At 33.7% G+C, this 23,688-nt stretch overlaps 1 protein-coding gene across 5 annotated transcripts; it reads left to right on the top strand.

Annotated features, from left to right (window-relative positions):
* Window positions 1-285: 285 nt before the first annotated feature.
* LOC125067824 (heterogeneous nuclear ribonucleoprotein 27C) lies at window positions 286-22,841 on the top strand. 5 transcript variants are annotated; one of them, XM_047676612.1, is made up of 10 exons: window positions 286-417; window positions 2,857-3,060; window positions 7,795-7,985; window positions 8,450-8,532; window positions 9,078-9,301; window positions 9,763-9,962; window positions 10,249-10,338; window positions 10,483-10,658; window positions 14,504-14,579; window positions 20,884-22,841. In XM_047676612.1, exons 1-10 carry the CDS (start codon window positions 380-382, stop codon window positions 21,006-21,008), a joined length of 1,407 nt encoding a protein of 468 aa, XP_047532568.1. In that variant the 5' UTR covers window positions 286-379; the 3' UTR covers window positions 21,009-22,841. The 5 variants fall into 5 exon arrangements, with proteins under 5 accessions (XP_047532568.1, XP_047532570.1, XP_047532569.1 ...); XM_047676614.1 differs by lacking the exon at window positions 14,504-14,579; XM_047676613.1 differs by lacking the exon at window positions 20,884-22,841 and having other exon boundaries at window positions 14,504-19,637.
* Window positions 22,842-23,688: the final 847 nt, after the last annotated feature.

A 23,688-nucleotide genomic window follows, 5' to 3' on the forward strand; every position in this document is an offset into this window, starting at 1 on the left:
CTTTAATTTCTAAGAATCTATATTTTATTATTGAAATTACTTTTTACATGGTAACATTGTTCCGTTGCCATTTTGTATTAAAAAATGTAAACTAAAAATGTTTTAAGAACTTTTAAAACTTTAATATAACTTATAAAGGAAAAAAATATGGTGTTAATTTAGAGAAATATTTTATATCATTTTTGAATAATATATTTTTCACCTATTCAATACTAGTAATATTTTTTATTACAGATCGTCATTTGACTATTTCCTTCTTCCATGACTTATTTGAGAAAGCGGATGTGGTTGGTCCGCCATAATCATTCGTGTGGGTCTGTGCTTGTGTGGTTTGGGTGTCTTACCGGTGCCAACCATTATTTTTAATTAGTAATAAGTTATGCGTATGAATCCAGACATGGACGATGATGAGAAGGGGTATGTACATTTTAATTAATTTTGGTAAACACCAGGTCTGTTTTAAGTGTCTTAACTATAATAGGTCAAACTGCATGTTCGCTTGGTGTGTCGCATTTCACGACTTGCCATCAAGACTGTGTAGTTGCTTTTATGAGTTGATTTTCATTTTATTTGAAAACTGTTTTAATGATGGTTCTAGGATCACTTGTAATATTCGCATGGCAGACATGGTAACAGTTCAGTACGCTTAATTAGCCTTTTACCGGCGAGCGGCCACCGACCCCAAGCCTTGCCGTGCGACTTGCGTGTGCCGATCATGGCAGCTTTACTTTCCCATTGTACCTAATGCCATATTTTAGCGATATATACTTATAATCAGTAATTATTTGCATACACTTGTTTATATAATCTTCTCTTAAAAAAATAAAGTATGCGGAAACGTCGCAATATGTAATATTAACCTTAATGTGACTAATTGTGGCTTTCTCTTATCAGTACTTTGTAGTAATGTAAAATTAATTGCGTACAATTTTACTTAAAATTCGTATAATTTACATTAATGTGGTTTTTGGACTTGTTAATGAGGTTAATAGAACGGCGTTGAAAATGCCGCGTAGCTCAATCTTGTGAGCGAATATACTAAAACATGCTGATTCATTTGCATACGGTTAGTTTTGCCGATACGATTTTTCCCAATTTCGCATATGGTTAAGTCTTCTGCATGTGTTTATTTCGAGTCAAATTCTTTTAGTTGTGAGATGTTTTATCGGTAGTCATTGACGCGTCGGCGCCCTACAATATATGAACTCAATTGACGCAATCGTGGCATTCAACTTTTCGACATTACTTTTTGTTATCAACTATTTTTTATATAAGGCAAATTCAACTGTTATTAAATATAACCTATAAAAATAGTTGTAACATAACTATCCAATTTCAAAACTTTTACACTTATAGTGAAGAGTCAGTCAAAAAGTATCATGAGAATTTTATTAACTTCATCTTGTAAGTGAATGGTACTTTCACTGCACATGTTGTATCGAAAAGACTTTGTGTCCATGATATTTTTAATCAATGATAAATGACTTGAATTTTTGAACGATTTATTAAATAAAATGAATGCTTTACTTGAGTATTTATTATTTTTAAAGTTGAAATAAGATATTACTTTGTACTGAAAGTGGTCTCTTATCTGAGTTATACCTAGTGTTTGTACATTGAAGAGATAATACCCAATGACCAATTATGTAGGTCAAATAAAAATAAAAAATAAAATTATACATCTAGTTATTTATTTTAATTAAAATATACATATTCTAAAGAATTTACCAGTAATCATTTTTTGAGGTTGAAACATATATAGAGGCACTATAAATATGTTGAGGTTAAATGGTAAAGTTTTCCTTAATGCTTCAATTTGTTTAAACATGAACCATATTAGTAAAGAAAACGATAAAATGAATATGAACTAAACAGAAAAATCATTTGGTATTATTAAAAATGCTTGTTATTAAAATAAGGCAAATGATACACTGTAGTTTAAATATGTTTTACAACAGCATATTAGTGGTAGAGTCTTGTAGAAGTCCATCTGGCTAAGTAGAACCTACACATTAATTTAAGTATAAGTTTTATGAGAAGAGAGAATGAGCCAATGTTATTCCACAGGGAATAACGTCTTAGATCTCAATGTTTCATTTCCTTGATTAATTTATGGTCTTTCTAATGTCAGTCTGGGTGTACTGCACACCTACTACTCACTACATTTGTGTGGCCCATTTTGTCTTCTATTTTTTGTACTTATAGAGATAACATATGCTACACACTAAAAACAAATTTTATATTACACAGTTACATTAATTATCTGATCTAAAAAGTAATTCCATGCTGTATGTAACTGGTGTATCCGATAACTTTAGATACTCACATTTTACTTTCAACTGAATATGACTGGCTACAATATAACTCCTTATGTCATAAATGTTTATGTTAATAAATAAAAATATGTAAAATAGTGTGGATTATTATTTAGATGATTAAATAAGACTAAAATTGTATACACTAAATGAAATCTCATGCAAATTGTTAACAATTAACCTACTGAATTTGACATTGTTATAATAAAAAAATGTCCTTCAAAAGGTACTAAAAATACTGAAGGTTTTTAAAGATCATCAACATTAATTATTAAATTAAGTTTTAGTTAGACTTTACTGAGGTTATTAAAATAACAAAGTTAAGATTAAAAGTACCACACAAATAAGAATAATGTTTTCAATGGTTAATTTCGTGCAAAATATGCTTAACATTTTTATATCTTATCATTTCATATTATTCAGTTGTATTTTGTTATCAAGTTTAATAAAATAAAACTTGAAGGATTGAAACATTGGTATTCAGAATGATTAAATATTATTTTGTTATAATCAGTAACATGTAATTTTTATTTGTATACAGAAAACTGTTTGTGGGGGGTCTGTCATGGGAAACGTCCCAAGAGAACTTGCAGCGGTATTTCTCCCGTTATGGCGACGTCATCGACTGCGTCGTGATGAAGAACAGCGAGTCGGGTCGCTCGAGGGGTTTCGGCTTCGTTACGTTCGCTGAACCAGCTTTGGTTAACGTCGTTCTGCAGAATGGACCCCATCAGTTGGATGGCAGGTTAGTAAATTTTTGTTTTAAATCTATATTTTTTGTTAATAGGCTTAGGTTTTAAATTTGGCGTTGTAACGGTATTCTGTAAAAATATACTTCAAATTATATTTGTCAAGACTTAGTTAAGAGCATGCTTATGTTTCATAAATGGAAATAAGATATATAGGTACTCTAATATTCTCTTAGAAGTCTTCAACTCGAAAGTAATATTTATTTTTATTGTTAAATACCATACTGATAGGTAAGTATATTTTTTGTATAAAGTCAATCCCAATAATATGGAACATTACCTTATAATTCTTTTAGTTTTTTTGGTGGACTTCGTATTTCTATTTTAAAAATAATCAATGTGATTATAATGAAATTTATTATTTTTGGATGAGCTTATTTGTCAACATAGACATAAAATCATCTTCCGGGCGTTTTAAAGCGACCTGTAATTGATTTGTAAAAAGGGCTAATTTAATCTACATCTGTAAAGCTATGAAGAGTGAACAGAAAATGCTACGAGAAAATATTTTACAGATAAGTAACAGCCACCTTTCACATATCCATAAAAACATAATTTCGCTATTTGGACCGTCATAGTTGGATATTAATCCATTACATGTGGTTGGTTACCTTTATTAGAAAGATGCGGGGTGTTTGTAACTCAAACGTCGATCGGCGTGCGCCACACCTTGTGAACATAAAATAACACGCCTATCGGCGTTTACAGCATTTATAAAACACGAATTTATTTAAAATCACATGTGCGTCACCTGAACGTGAAAACAAGTCACAGAGAACGGCGTGCGCAGAACTGAATGGATTAAAGTGTTGTTAAAAAATGCACGAGAAAATGGGCGTGCGGTGGCGGACGAAAAGTATAATTATATTATTTATTTAAATCGTGGAAAATAATAATCGTACCAATTTATACCGGCGTTGAACTGGGCGGAATTACTTTACAAGAAGAACAGTGTACATATAAAATAAAAAATTTAATTATCTATTTCCAAAAAGTACATGATACTTACCTAGCGCTTTTTTTCTTCTTTTGATACAAGTACGCGGACGAGCAAAGGCGCCATCTGATAAGTGATAACCATTTCCCATAGACATTGGCGTTGTAAGATATATTAACCATTCTTTTCATCACCATTGCGTCAACGGCCGTGGAAACTAGGATGTTGTATCCCTTGTGCCTGTAGTTACACTGGATCACTCACCGTATAAACCGGAACCATAAGTAGCTGTTTGGCGGTAGCACAAAGCTCTACCACAAATTACATCTTATCCGAACAGAAATAAAACTGCGTCCTTATAAACTATAATTGGTCATATGTTGTATTTAAAATGAATAATGCTTTTCTAAAAAAAGGGAACGCTTTCAAACGCTTTTAAACACGATCGTGTTTTTTATTTTCATACAATCTAAAATAAAAATTTAGATATATTATTATACAACGATAATTATTATTTTTAACAGGATGTAAACAATGTGTATTTTAATTACGATGAATTATATTATTTTCCTGACAATGTTTTCAAAATTTCCATATGTCTATCGCGAGTACAAGACAATATTTTTTTTTAGCTGATATAATAATTGTTATATCTTCATTATATTCCTCTGTTAACCAAGCTTATTCCAATTATTTCATGATTTGAATCTGTCGTGGCATTCGATATAAGTTAAGTTAAAATTGTACAATAAATTTCTGCAAAGCTTGTTGTTGATAACGAATGAATCATAAAACATACCAAGCTTATTTAAGATCCAGCCGGCATGTTTGGAATTTAAAAGTCTTTATTTTCGTCAAATAATCAATACTGTATTAACTGTCAAACCAGTTTGAATATTTTACCTTTAAAGTTGTATTGATAATCATATCTATTCGAATTTAGAACGCATACACAAGTCTGTTAACATTAATATTACGATTCCCGTATCAAAATAACTTATATAAATAATGTTTACGTTCCGTGTTATTAGTTAATATGGTGTTCGTTTAATTTTGTAGGCGTCATGATCCTAAAACAGTTCAATCTTATTCACCTGAACGTCGTGGAGACGGGCGACAAGTATACACATGAGGTATCCATTAAAATAATAGTATTAAGCGTTTACTGATTGATATGGAAAATATGGGTAATATTCTTTAAGCACGTTACATATAATTGACCTAATTTAAAGAAATAAACCTTAGTGCACCCAAGAGACACTCAGCTACACGATAACTTAAATCTCGCCGCAATGTTCTTGCTTGAATCAAATCAATTAGTAAAAATAGTCTTTCGATGGTCATATAATAGGTTTTCCTCGTTTGCGCACAAATACTATAAACAATTTAATTTTTTTATTCGTACTGTATAAAACTCCATATAAATATATTACAGCAACGTGCTTAATGGTTATAATAAATTATTTATGGTATAATATAAACGAGTTTTATGGCAATTACCTAGCATTTTTTCCAGACAAAAAAAGAAAATTATATATGGAATCGGTGGTAGGTGGTTCAGTAATAGATTTACACACGAGTTTATGCTATAAATAATAATACACATGAAATGAATATAAAATATATATCACTATTACATAATAAATATTCCAATATTATATTATGTCTTTTATCGTAAGATAATGAATAAAGCTGACCATGATTATCTTAAAAAAAGTGTCTGAAACTTTTTCCTTTTTAATTTTCGAACTTACGATAACATTTCGAATATTAGAATAGACCGATATTACCGTTATACCGAAACTAATTTGACTTATTTAGTTTAACGTTGCATTAAATATAGATTACCTTAATGCAAATATCTAACAATAGCTGTTGCTTTGTAACGAGCGAGTAACACTGTCGTGCGTATAATGTGACCCGGTTGTTGGCAAACAACGCTTACATTTAACGCAAAATTGTATACTTATATTAACCACATGTGCAAATGTACGTGTAACATAATAAAGTCAATATTTTTTTTGATGTATGTATTCAAATTAAATATTAATATTTGTAATTCCAAACACATACTTTAATTATTAAAACAACGGAATGGTGGTGGTACGAAACCTGCACCTGCACAAGTTTAATGTGTGTGTTTTGAATTGTATCGGACTGTCCCACTGTCTACACCTACTCGCTTTTCAATAAATATTTCAAATAACGGCATTTGGCAGTAAATATTTTCTATCGAAATCGGTTCACGGAAATTCGAATCGCAACCAGCATATACCAAATAACACTTTCGTTACATGATATTCTACGTATGCATATAATAACAAAAGAAATATATTTCAATAGTATAAATTGCCACATCCAGGCAGTACCTTCAACTATGCATGTTGTAGGCACGTTCAGATGTTTGTGGAAAATTAAATGCAAACTAAGCATATGCTTGTTGCTATCTTAAGCAATATAGTTTACAAAGTTTGCTACATTAGCATTTATTATAAATTTTGATATCGTCACATTTTGTGACAACGACTAATCGATAGTATTTTTTTTAGTTAAATGTTTTATATTAGTGAATTTTATCAAAAGTAAACACTATTTTCATTATATTATTGTGTAAGGATTTGTTGATCCAAAATGTTTTTTAATTTTTTGTATTAATGATCAGTAATCTTTGCCCATGCACACACACAAAAATCAAAACTGCTAATTAAACTACACGCTGTACATCTTTAATGAAATAACCAACAAAGTAATTAAAACATTTCCAATTAATCATACATTTCCATAAGCGTATCATGTTATATTTATTTAATAAACCAAAATATCGCATATTGTTTACTTCCATTTCAAGAACACTCCTCGTTCCACAACATTTACATATTGAGCTGATATTGCATTTGTAAAGGGATATTGTAAATGTTAGTTGCATTCCAACTTCCAAGCCTTCTCTAAAAGAGATCATGCTAGTGAAAGTAATTTCAGAATGGGAAAGTTGCCTCTCTTAAGACCTTATAATGTTACAAAAATAAATCGTATGTTTTATTGTTGCTGAACGAGTCATATATTAAACTATTAATAATATTATACATCGATTAGTTTATAATAATATGCCTCGATATGGTTATTATGTGATTTGAGAAACTTAAAAGGGAACATATGTTTCTCTTCAGAACTTCTGAAGCAAATATTACGAATTTCGAAATAAGTCGCAAATAAATATTAACTTATAATTAGCTAATATTTCCTGGAAGTACGTAAAAATAAAGTATACATGTTGTGAACGTGTGTTTCTGTACAATACTTACCTATTAATGTTTTTATAACAAGGTCAAGTAATTATTAATTGAAGTGAACCTCTTAACTAATCATAAATTTTTATAAGTCTTAAAATGCAAGGAATACTACCCAAGCGCTTCGGGCTGTGAAAAACAAAATAATATTCTATTTTTAGTCTTCTCAAATATACATTTTAAAAAAAAAATGTAATGTTCAAAAGTTGTTCCGTCCAACAAAGAAAACTTTTACGCCGCAGGTAGCGATTATAAAAGTACCCATTACGGATTACCTGTAAAGAAATTACATTTTAAGTTAACTTTAGGATTACGATTCCTTACGACAAATGTTAGGTCGTAAAATTAATCAAATATTAAAATTATTGGAAAAAATATCAATTTAATATGATATTATCAGTTATATATTTTAGTTAATATTGTATGATATTTTCGTAATTAATGTATGAACGCTAAAAAGCTTACACAAACAAGCATTTTGAAACACCAAATTTTCATTGTTCTAGAACAATCGATCCAAAGCCGTGCAATCCCCGAACTTTGCAAAAACCAAAACGGGGCGGTGGCTACCCTAAGGTATTCCTCGGCGGTCTGCCTTCTAACATCACTGAAACCGACCTGCGTGTGTTTTTCGGTCGTTATGGGAAAGTCATGGAAGTCGTCATTATGTATGACCAGGAGAAAAAGAAGTCTCGAGGTAAGATTTCTTTTTAGTACTAATTTTAAAAATATAAACAAGTGATAATCTATTAAGTTTCTATATCAAAATCATAGATCTAATTGTATCGTCATGTGCTATATTTTTAACATTTACACTTCTTACCAGAACATTACCACAGCTATAAAAAGCAATTTTTATTTTTATTTTACCTGAATGACAGAAAAATATAGCCAATGCAACTTAACGAGAAAAACCAAACCTACAATGACAAGATTATAAAAATAAAATTAACACTCCACATCCAGGCAGTGCCTTCAGCTTAACCTGTTGTAGGTGCGTTCAGATGTTTGTGGAAAAGTAAATGCAAATCAGCATATACTTGTTGCCTCAAATGGGCAAGTGAGTCTACAAAGTTTGCAACAGATATATTTATTTTAGTATATGCAATAATATAATAGTTAATCAGAAAAGTGTAGGTTTACAATGTATCAACTTTTCAGGCTTTGGATTCCTGTCGTTTGAAGACGAGATCTCCGTGGAAAGAGTGACCCAGGAACACTTCATCAACCTCAACGGGAAACAAGTAATTTACCCTTAATCATATTGTACAACATTATTATAATTTTAGTTGTTTAACTTTTCATTATTGCTTACTATATTATTCGAAAAAATAAACAACGAATATTTCATCTCTTCGTGATCCACATTCAGGCAGTTTCTTCTAATTATCGTTTGGTTGGAACATTCCAATGTTTGTGGGACAGAAAAAAGCAAATTTGCATATTCTGCTTTGCTTTTATGAGCATGTGTGTATAATAATTTGCCACATTTTTTTTGTAATTTATAGTTTGTAATTCCCTAACAGTCTAAGTATACAGTAAATTAACTCGCTTGACTGTCACACTACTGTTATTTTGGAGTGTAATTCAGAATGCACCGTTGTTTACTAAAATATATGTTAGTTTAGAGTTAGATTAGGTGCACATACATTTTGAATCTGCTCTCAAAAACACTAGTCCGTTTTTGTAGGCAATCGTTCATATATTTTAACAATGATTTTATAGTTTTATGAAAAAATGAAAATAATCGGTTTGCTATAAGATAATATGATTTTTATCCCGTAATCAGGTGGAGATCAAGCGTGCGGAGCCACGCGACGGGTCCGGTAAGCTGGGCTCAGGCGGCGGTGGCATGGGCGGCGGGGGCATGGGCGGAGCGCCCGGGGACGCGCCCGCCGCCGGCCAGTGGGGGCCGCCGCAGGCCGCGCCCATGAACATCATTCAGGGGCACAACGGACAGATGGGAGGCCCGCCCATCAACATGCCCATGGCTGGTCCCAATATCATGCAAGGGTAACTAACAATCACGCATTACCAAATCCACATCCAGGCAGTGCCTTCAGCTTAAACTGTTGTAGGTGCGTTCAGATGTTTGTGGAAAATTGAAAGCAAATCAGCATATACTTGTTGTCTCAAATGGGCAAGTGAGTCTACAAAATTTGCAACAGATATATTTTATTTAAGTATGTGCTATTATAATGTAGAGGTTTACACCGATGCATCCTTTTGATTACTGACATTTGAAGATAAAAAATCCTTAAGAAAAACATATGTATGTAATTGTTAATTTCTACACTCAGGATGACCAAATTAAAATAATTTTTGAAAAAAAAAAAATACAAAACGATTCAGTTAGCCACTATGGGTACTTCAATAATGATTCCTAGTTTCCGCACAGACGCCTCCTCTCTGAGTCGAAACGTGTCGGTTCCTCACGCAGTCAGTATGCTAAGACGTGCACGTGTCGTGGACAGGTACCAGGGCTGGGGCACGTCGGCCGGGCAGACGTCGTACGCGGGCTACGGCGCGGCCGGCGGCGCGGGCGGGCCCGGCAACTACCAGGGCTGGGGCGCGCCGCCCGCCCCGCAGGCGCCGCCGCACGCGCCCGCCTGGCCCGCCACCAACAACTACACGCAGCACGCGCAGCCGCCCGCGCAGGGATACGGCAGCTACGGTACGCGGAACTTTTATATACTTCTATATCGCCTTTCGAAAAGAACAAGTTTGATAATTCTCTGATGAGAGACCTATGTTGCTCCTGACGCTCTAAGTGACGTCCCACGCGATTGATCGTCGACGTTCGTACGATTCGTTTCCAAGTAAGTTTTAGGAAGTAGTGGCACGCTAACGTAATGGTCATACGAGCGATACGTTTCGATGTAACACGTACACAACGTTACACGTTTATTTCCGACGAAGCCAGAAAAAAGAGAAAAAATAAATGATTGTTTGTTTAACAGCAAACTACAGCTCCGCTCCCGCGGGCGCTTCCGCCGGAGGCAGCTGGACCAACTGGAGCATGCCCCAAAACTCCAACTCCACTGGCTCTGGTGAGTAAACGTGACATCATTCACTCGTAGGACAGAACTGTCGTTATTGCGAAACAACTAGTGGCAAAAATTATCAAACTTGTTCTTTAGCATTAATCTTAAGTTAGCGGGCAGCGAGCATGTCTAACGCGGGTGTGTGCGCAGGCTCGTACGTGCCGCTGTCGGAGGGCGGCGAGATGTACGGGCGCGGCGGCGGCGGCGCGGCGGGCGGCGCGGCGCCGGCGCTGGCGGGCGCGCTGTCCTCCGCCGCGCTGTCCAAGTCCTCCTCCGCGGACTACTCCACCTACCAGCAGTACCCGCCCGCCTACCAGCAGGACCAGGTACCGCACGCACACGACCAGCGACCGGTGTACTCCACCGAATCTGTCATTATGAACGTTTCGACTGGTTTCGATTAAATCTTACCGATATAAAAAAATATAAAGCACACGTTTAATGTGACTCGTTGTGGAGTATTTTTTTTAATAGCAGATTCGATGAAACGTGCCGTCGCTTATGTACTCAGTGCACATGTACGTTGTTACGTAGTCGCACGCGTACAGACGCGTTTTGGTGACGTAAGCAGGTTCATTTTATCATTAAATCTCCGACAGGCCGACGTCCTGTAATTATTTGAATTAAAAACTTAATATATTATTATTTCTGATTACGACACCAATTTCAATAAAATACATTTTTGGTTATACCACTTTTATTAATGTGCTTTGGTAGTTTGAATTTCAAATATGTGTTGTATTAAATTAAGGTGGTATCACCTAAAAAATGAATATGGTCTGATTTCTTTTGCGATAATTGTATAAAAACTATTAAATTCCAATTTGATGAGCTTAAGCTTGTAAATGGTTAAATATTATTATTCGCAAATGAAATGATTTTAAGGATCAGTCATTAAAAAATAAACGACAATTTGTCATATTCCTATTCAATTTTAACAATTTTAAATTAATTCAATTTAATCAGTTACTGATCCTTTAAAAGAAGATTATAAGAAATCCACAACATACAATTGTAAGATCATTTAGATTTTTATATTGCTTTAAATATTTAAGACAAAAATGATATTACAATTAATTTTATTCATAGTTAGCCTGGCATGAACCATTATATCCTTTGTCTTAGTTAGTTTATTTTATTTTTTTAACCCTTGCTAAAATGGTTTTTGCCTAGGTTGTCTTTGTTTCTATGAAGCATTCGGGTAATGGTTTTTTTTTTAGTATAGAATTACATATTATTAAATACATTTTGTAAAATTGATTACAAAGTGGTTAATGCTATAAATACAAAATGTATTTAATTATCTTTAAATTGCTATCATGCTTTTCATTATCATCTAGTGCATTTCCAACTTTACAAATATTTCATGTCATATTTTCATTTTTCTCACCTCACTGTTGAGTTATATTTATAATAGAGTATTCGATATGAAATTACAAGTACATTTGGAAATTATTTTGCCTCTCATTAAAAGGTAACGTGTTTGAAACAAGATCAATTGATAATTCATTTATAATTATTGTTTCCACACGATACTTGTAAGTGGGTCACGGTGCTCTCAATGCATATACGACGTAACTGCTTGTAAATTTTAAGGCGATCTATATTTATGTCCATTTATGTTCGTATGCAAGTACAAAAATACTGGATCGAAACTTGGTTTATTCAATAATTTTCACTGGATAAAATTATATTCTATATCGACTTGTTTCTTTTCGGTATTTTATTCGCAAACAATTTCTTTGAAAAAAGCTATATCTCGAAATTTTATCAATTGATTTGTTGCTTAGTATTTCTAAATGTGTTCTCGATATAGCAAAAGATTTGTTTAAACTGTTTATCATCAGTTTATAAACAAAAAGTACAGCCAAGTTGATTTTATAGATAATTAATAGTGTTATTTGCTCGTACCCTCGGGGCTTGCATCCTACCCACAATCCGATTATCCCCCGCTTTTTCTTTATTTTATCCTGCATCCATCTCCAAACTTGTTTGAAGTGGTTATTCGGTATGTACCGGTGATTGCATGACTGGATTACTTGATTTACCTGATATTAGTTCGATTACAACAAACCCTAATGAATGAAAGGAAGGTTTAACGAATGAACGTCTACACGACTGATTCACTAGCAAAGTTCAATTTGGTTGTACTTGCCAGTTTGTTTGCGATTCATGAATGAATGCGCGATGGAGATGAATCACAACGGTGAACGAGCGAAATTCAGCGAAAACATTGTTCGTCTTTGAATGCAAACAAACCTGAGACTGAGGCAATAATGCAGCATGAATATAATATAGAGCCCCATAGTTTGCCTCTCCTGCATCCGTGTGCTGTGTTCCAATATCTCGGCGCTTTATTCGTAACGCATACATCGGAGACATCGACACCCACTACTGCATGCTTTCAGTGGCAGACGAAATGTGCGATGTCTTTTTGATTTTCCGAGGCTATGCTGCGGTTCGTATTGTCTATATGATGCGGTCCTCTGATGCGAGCCGCTATCGAAGCGCCAGTTCAGAGTCGCACCGCTATCCATAGTGAAAAATCAAGAAGATTAATGTTGTAATAAAGTTTCGCTGAAGGTCTCTCATCACCACGACCCGCCCTCTCCCATTCCCCTTCCCGCTCCTAACGTCATCGCCCTCGGGGATAATTCACACGCTTTCGCCCGATCCATCTTCACGCTCTGCTACTTACATAATCCGCTAAAGATCCAGGTTGGAGCATTGTGGCGAGTGGGACTTTATGTCTGTAATTCTTCTTTTCCAGTTGGTCGATCAGGGCCCACAAGAGTGGCTCCTCCACAAAGACAATTAGAGATATGGGTGGGTTCGGATGAGGGTATGTCGCGAAACTCTGGGGATTTCTCACTATGGACGGTTCGGTCATGCGACGATTACGCGGGCTCACCTTAAAGGCATCGCACCGCACTAGATTTTAAGCTTACCTTTAGATCCATTTATTGTTCATAATGCATTTTTTGTAGACGTGCGAGATGATTAAATCGCTTTGTTTCATCTCAATACTTGTAAAATTGGCATTTAAAGTACAAATTAGTAAAATTTGGATTTTTTCATATTGTTACAGGTTCATTAATAGATAATTTTAACGATAAATAATATTAAGAGCTGTACTTTAAGTGTTCAGAGATGAAATTCGAACTTCTGTTAATTGTAATCAGAGAGCATATATGCAAAACTGTTCTGAATCATCATGGACGGCGCTGAATGTGGCCAACGACATGCTCTCAACTCATTGGTCACTTCCAAGTAGAAAAAATATTATCCGAATCCACATTGAGCGCCCCATGATGGCGCATGACGTGTCGACGCTAAAGCCATAGTTTTGTTTGTGTTTGATAAATTTCTATTTTTATACTCCTTACATTAACCGTAATAGGCGAAAGTCTCAATCAGAATGGTGGCGTGAAGTTTTGTAGGCGTTAGCGCGACACGTCAAGCGCACCGTAATCATGATTTTTCGTCTTATTATTAGCTCGTAATTATTTCTACAAATAAAAAAATATCTAAATATTAAAAATCTATTAAAATCTTTTTTGATTTTTTAAGCGATAATTAGACGAATTATCACTTAATACATACTCGTACATTAGATTGTCAACGCAAGTGGCCTAATTCAATAGAATGTAATCAATTTAAGCTGGTATATTATTGTTTCTGTTTAATACAATTATCTGTAGATAAAGCTTTACAACTCATAATCATTTTGAGGCCACTGCGTAACGGTTATTTTGAATAGGCCCCTTTGCGCTAACGGTCCAATATTTAATCCGACGACCTTTAACCGGACGTCCTGCCTTGTATACTTCGTCTAGTATCTCGGCAGTGAAATATTACAAATTCAATTGTAAAATACAAGGGGGTATCATGTAAATCCGAAGGGGTAGTGTCGCGCGAGTGGGGAGATTTGTAGGATTGTCAACAGTTCGATATTTTATCGAATCGCAACTTCCAATAAAATATGTTTTTTTTTTAATATTTTTATTTTTAATCTACATAACAATTAAATTTGAACTTGTGCACTATCGAATCTTCTTTTACTTCGGACATTACATTTCCGATGCGATGCGTCCGGGACTAGTCGACAATCCTAGCGATACTAGACGGGGTATAGACGGCGGGGTCCGCTAACGTGTGCGGGACTGGCTAGGGCTCGTCGTACGGCGGCGGCGGGTCGCGCTACGGCGCGGGCGGCGAGTACCACTCGGGCGCCGCGCAGCCGCCAGGTGTGCACCCGCACCCGCACCACGCGCCCAAACACTTCACCGCCAACGAGTTTAACAAGGAGTGGCCCGCCGCCTAGTGCGCGCCTCGCCCGCCTCCCCACACGCACGCCCCTCGCCCTCCCGCCGCCCGTCTCGCACCTCCGCGCGCCACCGCGCACCGCGCGCACCACTTCTGACAACGACAGTTAACGATCCGTAATGTTCAGACGATCTATCTGGTGCGATTGGTAACGCGAGAGTGCCGAAACGGACGGTAAAACACGACAGATCGATTTTCAACACTAGCGACACTGTACCAGATTATGGACCGACAAGCTCGACCCACGATCGTAGATTTTATATGACACGGGATGTTCGTTTTTATAGATACTTTCGATGACTGCTTAGCACTTTTTGACGATAAATATACTTTATTGTAGTTTGAAAAAAATAAAAATAAAATCATGTTGCCTGTTAGTTACGAAACTCGAATGAAATGAAATATAAGAAGTTAAATTTTATAACAATGCAATATAATATTAAAATAATGATGATTGATAACTTTAGTAACGTGTTAAAACGTACCCAATTTTTAAGAAGTAATTTTAAAAAAAAATCCAACGACTGCATTAACACAAACCCACACGCGTACTTTAATTTTAGTCGTAATCAAATTAATTGTAATTAAACTAAATTTAGATAATGACAATGATCGTTCAGATGTGTTTACAAAGGAAGCGTTAGGTAGCAGGAAGTTGTTCTTGTTTTCCCTCCCTGAGTCTCGCGGCTCCGTGTCCGAAGCACGCCGAGGTGTGCGTGTACATCTCTGTACACAAAAGTTTCTTTATCTTTTTATTATTCTATTTTGGATGTGGGCTCCTTTTAACGTTTTATTTTACTTCGTACTTTGATAGCGTCAAAGAATTATCTTTTCGCGTTTATAAAATGATTTCTTTTAATAACACCACGTAATGTATCGATGGGATCTCGCTATTTCGTGTAGTGGTGATGTTACGAAGTGTAGATGTAAGCGCCACGAACGCTCCGCGCACAATTGACAGACACAATGTTAAAACAAGGCCAATTTAGGGAAAATTACCTAAACAACTTAACTTAAGCTAATGACTTGTATAAATATTTGGTATATATATCGATATGTATGTTTAATATTAGAATTTTGGTTATTTACCACCCACTAGACTTAGGAAAATGGTAGGGATGTAATGAAATAATTATGTGTTAATATTTAACAAAGCAAAGTATGACTGAACGTGATTTTAATATTTTTAATTTCCCGTTGTTAAAAAAAGGGGAGCAATTCTGTATAAATATTATTCGTAATTATAATTATTTTCTTATATGGATTTTAGTTTTTTATCGCAATTTTAAGTTTATATGGAACTTATACTTTAATGAATTTTTACCTGCCAAATTGTTATAACGAGCAAACGATAACGTATTTGTTAAGTGATAAAGCTCAAGCATTTAGGATATAGAGCAGTCGGCCTCGCCGGCGCCCTCCGCACCCTTCGCGCGGACTCTTGTACATACATATATATACTTACTTGTGTGTAAAACATAATTTTAATCGATTCTCTCGTCACATAGTTTTAAAGTTTTTAATTTATGTGATCGCCAAATATATTTAAAAGCTATATAGGGGTTATACGGCGGTGGCGGCCCCTCGCGCTCGCCCGCTCCCTCACAAAGTGAGTTATAATTTAAAGTAACATTTTTAGATTAAATTTAATGTTAGTCCTTTACTGTACTATATCGCTCAATCATTTGACCGATCGACTGATTAAAATTTTAGTGATAAGCTAAGTAATGTAATCGCGAGCGGGGCGGCGAGCGCGCCGCGGGCCCGACCTGTTCCTTTAAGTTAATGCTAGATACGCGGCCGGCGCCACGCGCGGTCACATTTGTTATAAATGTTTTAATAGGAAAATTGTTGATAATTACATTGAATGCATAATTTGATAGTATAGGGTTATTTAAGATCGCACCGTAAGTAAAGTATAATTTATCTATGACTATGAGGAGTAATGTGAGACGTAAGCGTTTATAAGTGACGCGGTCCGGCGAAAGGTGCGGAGTCCCAAATTTAATGCTAAATCATAGAAAAAACGCCTTACATTGTGATGTTCATAGTTAAAGCGCATATTGGTACATTTCTTATAGCTCTATTATATTACACACGACTGAAACACATCATTATGTAGGAAGTTGAAACTTGTACCTTAAAACGATATATTGAAATATTATTAATAATTACTAAATGATGTCGGTGCCTATTTGCCCACTACTAGGTTACGTGTAGTTGTGCCCGTTTCTTACCGCTCCTTTACTCTTACCTGATCGTTCCTATGTAAGTTAGGTTTAATTTGTCTCGATTCATTCCTCAGTAACGATACGCGTCCTAATATACTGTCGCTGTAAGTCCTGTTTTATAAGTTCGCTTAGACGGCACGTTCGAGTCGCTTTTACTTGGCATTTGTATCGTCGATCGACTAACCAGTAACCCGCTGCCCATTGCGCCGTCGCACCGTCGCACTCCGCGGGCGAGTGGCTCCGCCCCGCGGCCGCGCTCGCCCGCGCCGCCCGCGCTCGCCCGCTCCGGCGCGGGCGGCGACTTGTGCGACGTGTCGTGTCCGCATTTTGGTTCTAATTTACTTACTGTAGGTTTAATATACAACCACCGATGAAGTGATGACATTGTTCACGTCTGTTTAATGTTAGGAAATGATGCCTTACAAAAAGTTAAGTGAATATAGAGATGATTTATATTATGTTAATTTCAGTGATATTAAATTAGCACTAAGGTGTCTTTTAGATACGGGCTCGGTACCCGGACTCACAAACCTTCGGAACAATTTGTAAGAAGTTAGTTTGTAATTAACCATCGTGGCAATCTTCTAAGTAACATAAAGAGTATAATTTATTTAAATAAAGTATAATATGTATTAGAAATTTTAGATTTACTCAACATTAAACTTAGTGCAAATTATTGTGAGAAATCAATTGAGACTATTTATATGGGTTTTTAATTATTATTATATAGGAGAAGAGCATAAAATATTGGATGAATTTATTAATTAAAAATAGTTAGCAAAATACAATACGGTAAGACTCGTTAGAGGCTCGTCTGTCAAATGTGTTCCGCGGGCGTGACGCGGCGCGCTCATCTCGGGCACTTGCATCAGTTGCATTTTAATATTACACTGAGTAATATCGACATAAGATATACACTGTATCTTAATAATAATGTTTATGGAATAATATTTTAATCATGGCTTAACTGTAGTACTGTTGTGTAGTTAACCTTTCGACTCTTGTTTGTATTACTTTATATAATATAGTGTACGCGGTTTTTTATATGTGTATGTTTATTCAAGTAGTAACATGTTTGTGTAAAAGTGTATTTTGGTATAATAATTATGATATCTCGCGCGCGCGGTTTTGTCTGTGTAGTGCCGCGCGGGCGCTTGCATAAATAAACTTATGATCGTAATTGACTAATTATATTATATGAGACCCCTAGTGTTAACGTTAGATTAGCAGGACTCTTTTTAAGTTTATTTTCTACTCGTCTAAAAGAATTGCATTTAGTCAAAGGCATCGGCAGCTAACAGTCGATTCTTACTATAGTCGGTTCTAAAGTTATTTTTAAAACAATGCAGGTATTATTAATATAAAATCCTCGTATTTATACTAGATTTATATACTATAAATGTAATTATTGAACACACTATCGTAAAATAAATTGCACGGGCTTTACAGTTAATTATAACATTAATTATTATAAAACTTAGGGCAAGTTGTTATTTATTTCTGTTTTAATTAAAATTTTGATGTTGATTATTTTTTAAAATATTTTTTTTTTTCATTATAGTGGATAAAGTACATAATTCTCGATCGATTAGATTACAAAATTATTAGGTGAACTATCGACTGATGTACAATATTTAAAGTAATGGTTACTTACGGCAATATATAAGTTTTACTTTATGCGGCTCCACTACGGGGCGCTGTATTTATACTGTATTAATTTCGTATAAAATGTAATTAATTGGAAGCGGCGACCGCGACCGAGCCACATATTAAGCATGTTACGATTGTAAGACTATTATCTAGATTTGTTGTAACTCGTAATGTTGTAACTCGTAATGTACCACTAGCCCTAAGGCCCGAGCGAGCGCGCGCGCGCCGCGCCGTCGCGCCGCCCCGGCGCCGCCGCGCGCGCGCGCTCGCGACTATTATATAAAAAGGAAAATTATGATAGACTTACACGTGCGTCCTTGTTGTTTCTTTTTTAACGATTACCTAATGATAATTAGTTAATTACGGTTTTAATAATTAATTTTAACCGAAGCACTAAAATATTAAGACGAGAAGCTTGTACGCGATAAAACATTCGATGTAACGATTCGAAGTGCTATCACAGAAAATAATAACACTTAAGGTTTTTCGAAGTAGAAATTATGCATTATTCATATTAGGTATTTTGGGTATATATTAGTTAGTTTTAACTGGTAACATAAGTATGTAGTTTGTAATGTAATGAAAAAATAAACAGTTTGTCGTAGTTTCCTATTATTAAGCTTCTTCTATCTTAATGGTTTAAGTAATACTACTGGTTGAATAATTTAAAAAATATTAATATTACCACTGCAAATATTTGAGATATCTTATGATGAAATATATATCTACTTTAAGGACATTATAAAACGTAGATAATTAAAAGAAATCAAAAATTTCAAAATATATCTGGCATTTTTAATGGTTGCCCCTCTACCCCATAGATTAGTCACCCCTAGGCTAGGAAGAAGTTATCATAATTTTTGTTTTTATATCGATTCAAAATTCACCCGGATCCTAGAGTTTCATAATAGTCTTACACTACTAATACAAGACAATGAACATAGAAACGATATCGGTCCGTTTCAATTAATTATGTTGAATATTCCACACTGCTCAACTATTCTGTACATGCACTAACATATGACTCACGCGGTAAAGTATTTGCAATATTACTAATATTCTTAATTTTTTTCATTTCTTACCTCTATCTGTATCTTCCAATTATTGTTCCTAAAAATATGAATCTTTATAATTGCGATGTACATTCGACCAAATAATATTCAATATTAATGATAAGATGAAAATTATCAGAATGTTTTTTTTTTATCGCAAATGTGAAGTATTCTTGTAAGTTTAAAGATATAATCATTTTAAAAAGTTATTAAATTCGAAAGGGTAAAATTCATGATGATTTTACATGGATTTAATTTAGTTTAAAAAGTAGTTTTAACTAACGATTGGCAGAGGGAGATGGAGTAACAGCCGGAAGTTCAAAGTTCGTCAACATGCCGACGCTGAATGATGCGATCGGAGCGCCGGCACAGGTTTTAAGATATATCTATCATGACTAGAATGAAACACGTTGTCATTAGTGGCAATCTACATATACCTACACTTATTTTGCTCATGGGTGTATAGCGAACTTTAAATAGTATAAAACTCAATCAATTCATCAATAGAAGTAGTCATTCAATTTGTAATAATGAAATCATTAAATGACAAATATAAAAGTATAACTCCCGATTTATAAATAAATAAACTATTGTTAAAAATATTATAAAAATCAAAACTCATCAGGTCCCAATGATGTTCTGCCCCGGTATGGTGTCGCCACAGCCCTCTTTCTGTAACATATCGGATATGTCCGCTACGGCATCAGGTCCATACGAACAGTCGAAAATAACGTGCATATAATATACTTAGAATCTATACAGTAGAGCTAGTCAGTTGTCAACTTTATTTTTATTTGGAATATCTCTAACACATTACAAGATATTTAGATTTTTGGGTATAACACATCTTTGATATTGGTAACTTATACTTATCATCAGCGTCAGCTAATTAACTTTAGAATGTTTGTTTTTATATTTAATATATACATAATTTTGAGTATGTATATAAGTCATTCATAAATATTTAGACAATTGTCAACTTTATATGTCATTTTAAATAGTTTTGAAATACGTAGAGCAGAGTTCAGTTAGTAAATATCATTCATGATATAAAATCTTTAAGTAACAGTAATCATTAACACGTTTGCTTTTATTAGTATTAACAATAAGTATAATATGCCAATGTCAGTCTATAATTCTCTGGTGTTTGGAGAACGGTGCGTGGTGCGGTAAGTGTTTTATTTATTTTTATGGAACAAAAATCAAGTAACTTATCGATTGTAATAAGCTTAAAAACATTGCTGAGACTCTTAGGATAAATATTCAGAATGTTAACTTAGATGTACGCGTAGGTGATGATTACGAATACACGGGCGGTTCCGGAGATGGTTACCAGAGATCGTCGAAACGCAGCCATCACGGCACATCGAGCAGTGGCAGCGCATCAGCGTCATCTTACCATCCCTATCGGCGTTAACGAGTGACTTCACCGATCATATTAGCCTGGTACCTGCACTCAATATTCAGTGTGTCTGAATGTCTGTTTAGAAATGCAAAAGTAATATATTGTTTTCAATCCCTCGTTCCTGTCTATATAAATAAATATGAACTATAGTCTTAGAAATATTTTTATCTAGTAAAATTAAGGTTACTTATCTTAACGACATATCTATTTATAGCAAACATATTATCTGATCGATCGCTATCTAAGCAGACAAATAGGACCGAAGTTCGTCAAACCCTTTATGAGGGAGTTTTTGTTTTAATGTACTTGTAAAATATAATACCTCTACTATAAATACAATCAGCAAATAGTTTGTAAATGATATAAACGGAATTTGTCTATAATAAGTATTCATGTCTAGGTTTTCAAAGTAATTCTATTAAAATTGTAGTCCATAGTTAATGTAAAACTACAGAGGTTACTGATAAATTGATCGTAATTTTTTTTTTTAGATAAGTTTTGTTTATGTGTACTATAGTTCGGACTCGAAATGCTAAAATTTAAGAATTTGAATTATATCTCTGATTAGTATAACTTGCATGAATGAACTATTTTTGAAACTTTAAAGCAATAGAATTGTTAAACAAATGACTGAATAAGATATTAATTTAGGCCATTATGATTCGTGTGACATAAGTTCCTCGTGTATGCAAATAATTACTATATTTTAATATTTTCGTTCGTTTGAAATTGACTACTTTTTTTTTGTATAAAATCTTTTTTTTTTTTTTCTCAACCATTCCGATGGTTAAAGATTTATAAATATAAGGCCGTGTATTTTCAAAGTTTGTTTAGATTTTAAGAAAGCATTATGAATCATGTCCAAGCTAATGTTAATTTAGAAAAAGTAAATTTACAAAATTCTAAAAGCCTATTTATATTCTACAAAATATTCAGTTTGAGTATATTCGATTAGTTATTTTTTTCGAAATATATAATGTATATTAGACTAGTTAAAATATTTTCCGATAATATAAGATTTAATAAAGGCATTTAATGACACTAAAATATACATATCATGACCATTATGTATAATTATTGTATTTGGATGAGTGCTTCTGAAAGACTAGTTGGTTGTTTCAATAATACAACATTGAATGGTAATTTGTTCGACCGAACTGTCTGTTTGGCACGCGACGTAATATAATGGTTTAATTTCTTTTATATAAACGGTTTCCTGCTTCTGATTCCAAATCGAAACAAAACATTTTAACTGTTTCAGTATGACACCTGTATTTTTGTTCACTTTAATAAAAATACTTATAATTTTAAGTTTTATTTAAATTCACGTACAAGACTGGCTTTAAAAATTCCTGAATAAGACATTTATTAACGATTATGAATAATTTCTAACCTATGATACATTTAACAGATGCGATTATGACTTTTATAATAATATATTTAGTTTTTGAGAAGTTTTACAATACAGCTTGTGAATATGTTTAATAAAATAATGTACTAAAAATAATTGCAAGCGGGGTAAGTACAATGAAAAAGTAGATCAGAGAATAATCAATGTAATAAATTATATTTTAGCTATAGCGTTGTATTGTATAATAGAATAGTTTGTACATTTTAATATTATATTAACATCGATTAAAATTTTAAATACCTAGACATAAACAAATCTACGACAAGAGTTAGAAATTATTCTAGAATAAATCTTATTTTACGTCTTAAATTAAGAGGTCTAAAATATTTACACAGATAAAATATTGTTGCATATCTGGACCAATAGACATTACATTGAGCCATCTATATTACTAATAGGTAATTCTCCTACGCCTAAGTTTTTTTACTTTTAATGTTTTTTTTTGGGTTAATTTTAGTATTTACGGGAAATCATTATGTAGACATTTAATATAATAAATTGTGTAAAGTTAATTTTTAACTTATTTCTTTATGCTTAAGACTTCGCTATATTAACATTTAATATAATAACTATCAATACCAATGGACAGATAAACAGTGCAAGACAAAATAATTAAAATTTCTATTCGTATATGTTCATGCTGGTCATCACGATTCATAATTTTTTTTTTTTTTTATTAATCTTAAAAGTATATGACCTGTGGACATCATTAAACTATATAATCTAGAAGTTATATCAAAGGGAGTACTATGTAAGTATTTCTGGTAAGGCACAAGGACATAATAAGCACGTTAATTTTTCATGTATATTTTCTAGACCAAACACGTGGGATAATTTATATAGTTTTCGTATATTATATCATAAAATACATGAAATTATTTTGGAATTTATTATTGGTCGTCAAAATAAATAACTTATTGGCTTAATTTAATTTATTTACTATAAACTCAATGTGCGGAATTCGTATTTGAAAGTCTAAAAAATCGTTTTGTTTCACTATACTTTTAACAATTTTTATAAGTAAATATAAACTGGTTTGATCTAGGGAAAAATTAAGACATATCAATTGATAGTCGCAAGATTTATTTTTACGGTATGAAGGTATTATATAAAATTATTAAAATGTATATACATATATTTCAAACATTCATATCGAATTAAATTCATAATTACTTTAGATCAATAGGAAAAAGTAGATAGCGTTCCGCTTTCAGAGGTTAAGTGTGCTGATTTGAAATGATAAGGAAACAAGCGTCTTTTGACTCGAAATATTACCACACA

This window comes from Vanessa atalanta, chromosome 12, assembly GCF_905147765.1.
Source record: "Vanessa atalanta chromosome 12, ilVanAtal1.2, whole genome shotgun sequence".
NCBI classification, from domain to species: Eukaryota; Metazoa; Arthropoda; class Insecta; order Lepidoptera; family Nymphalidae; genus Vanessa; species Vanessa atalanta.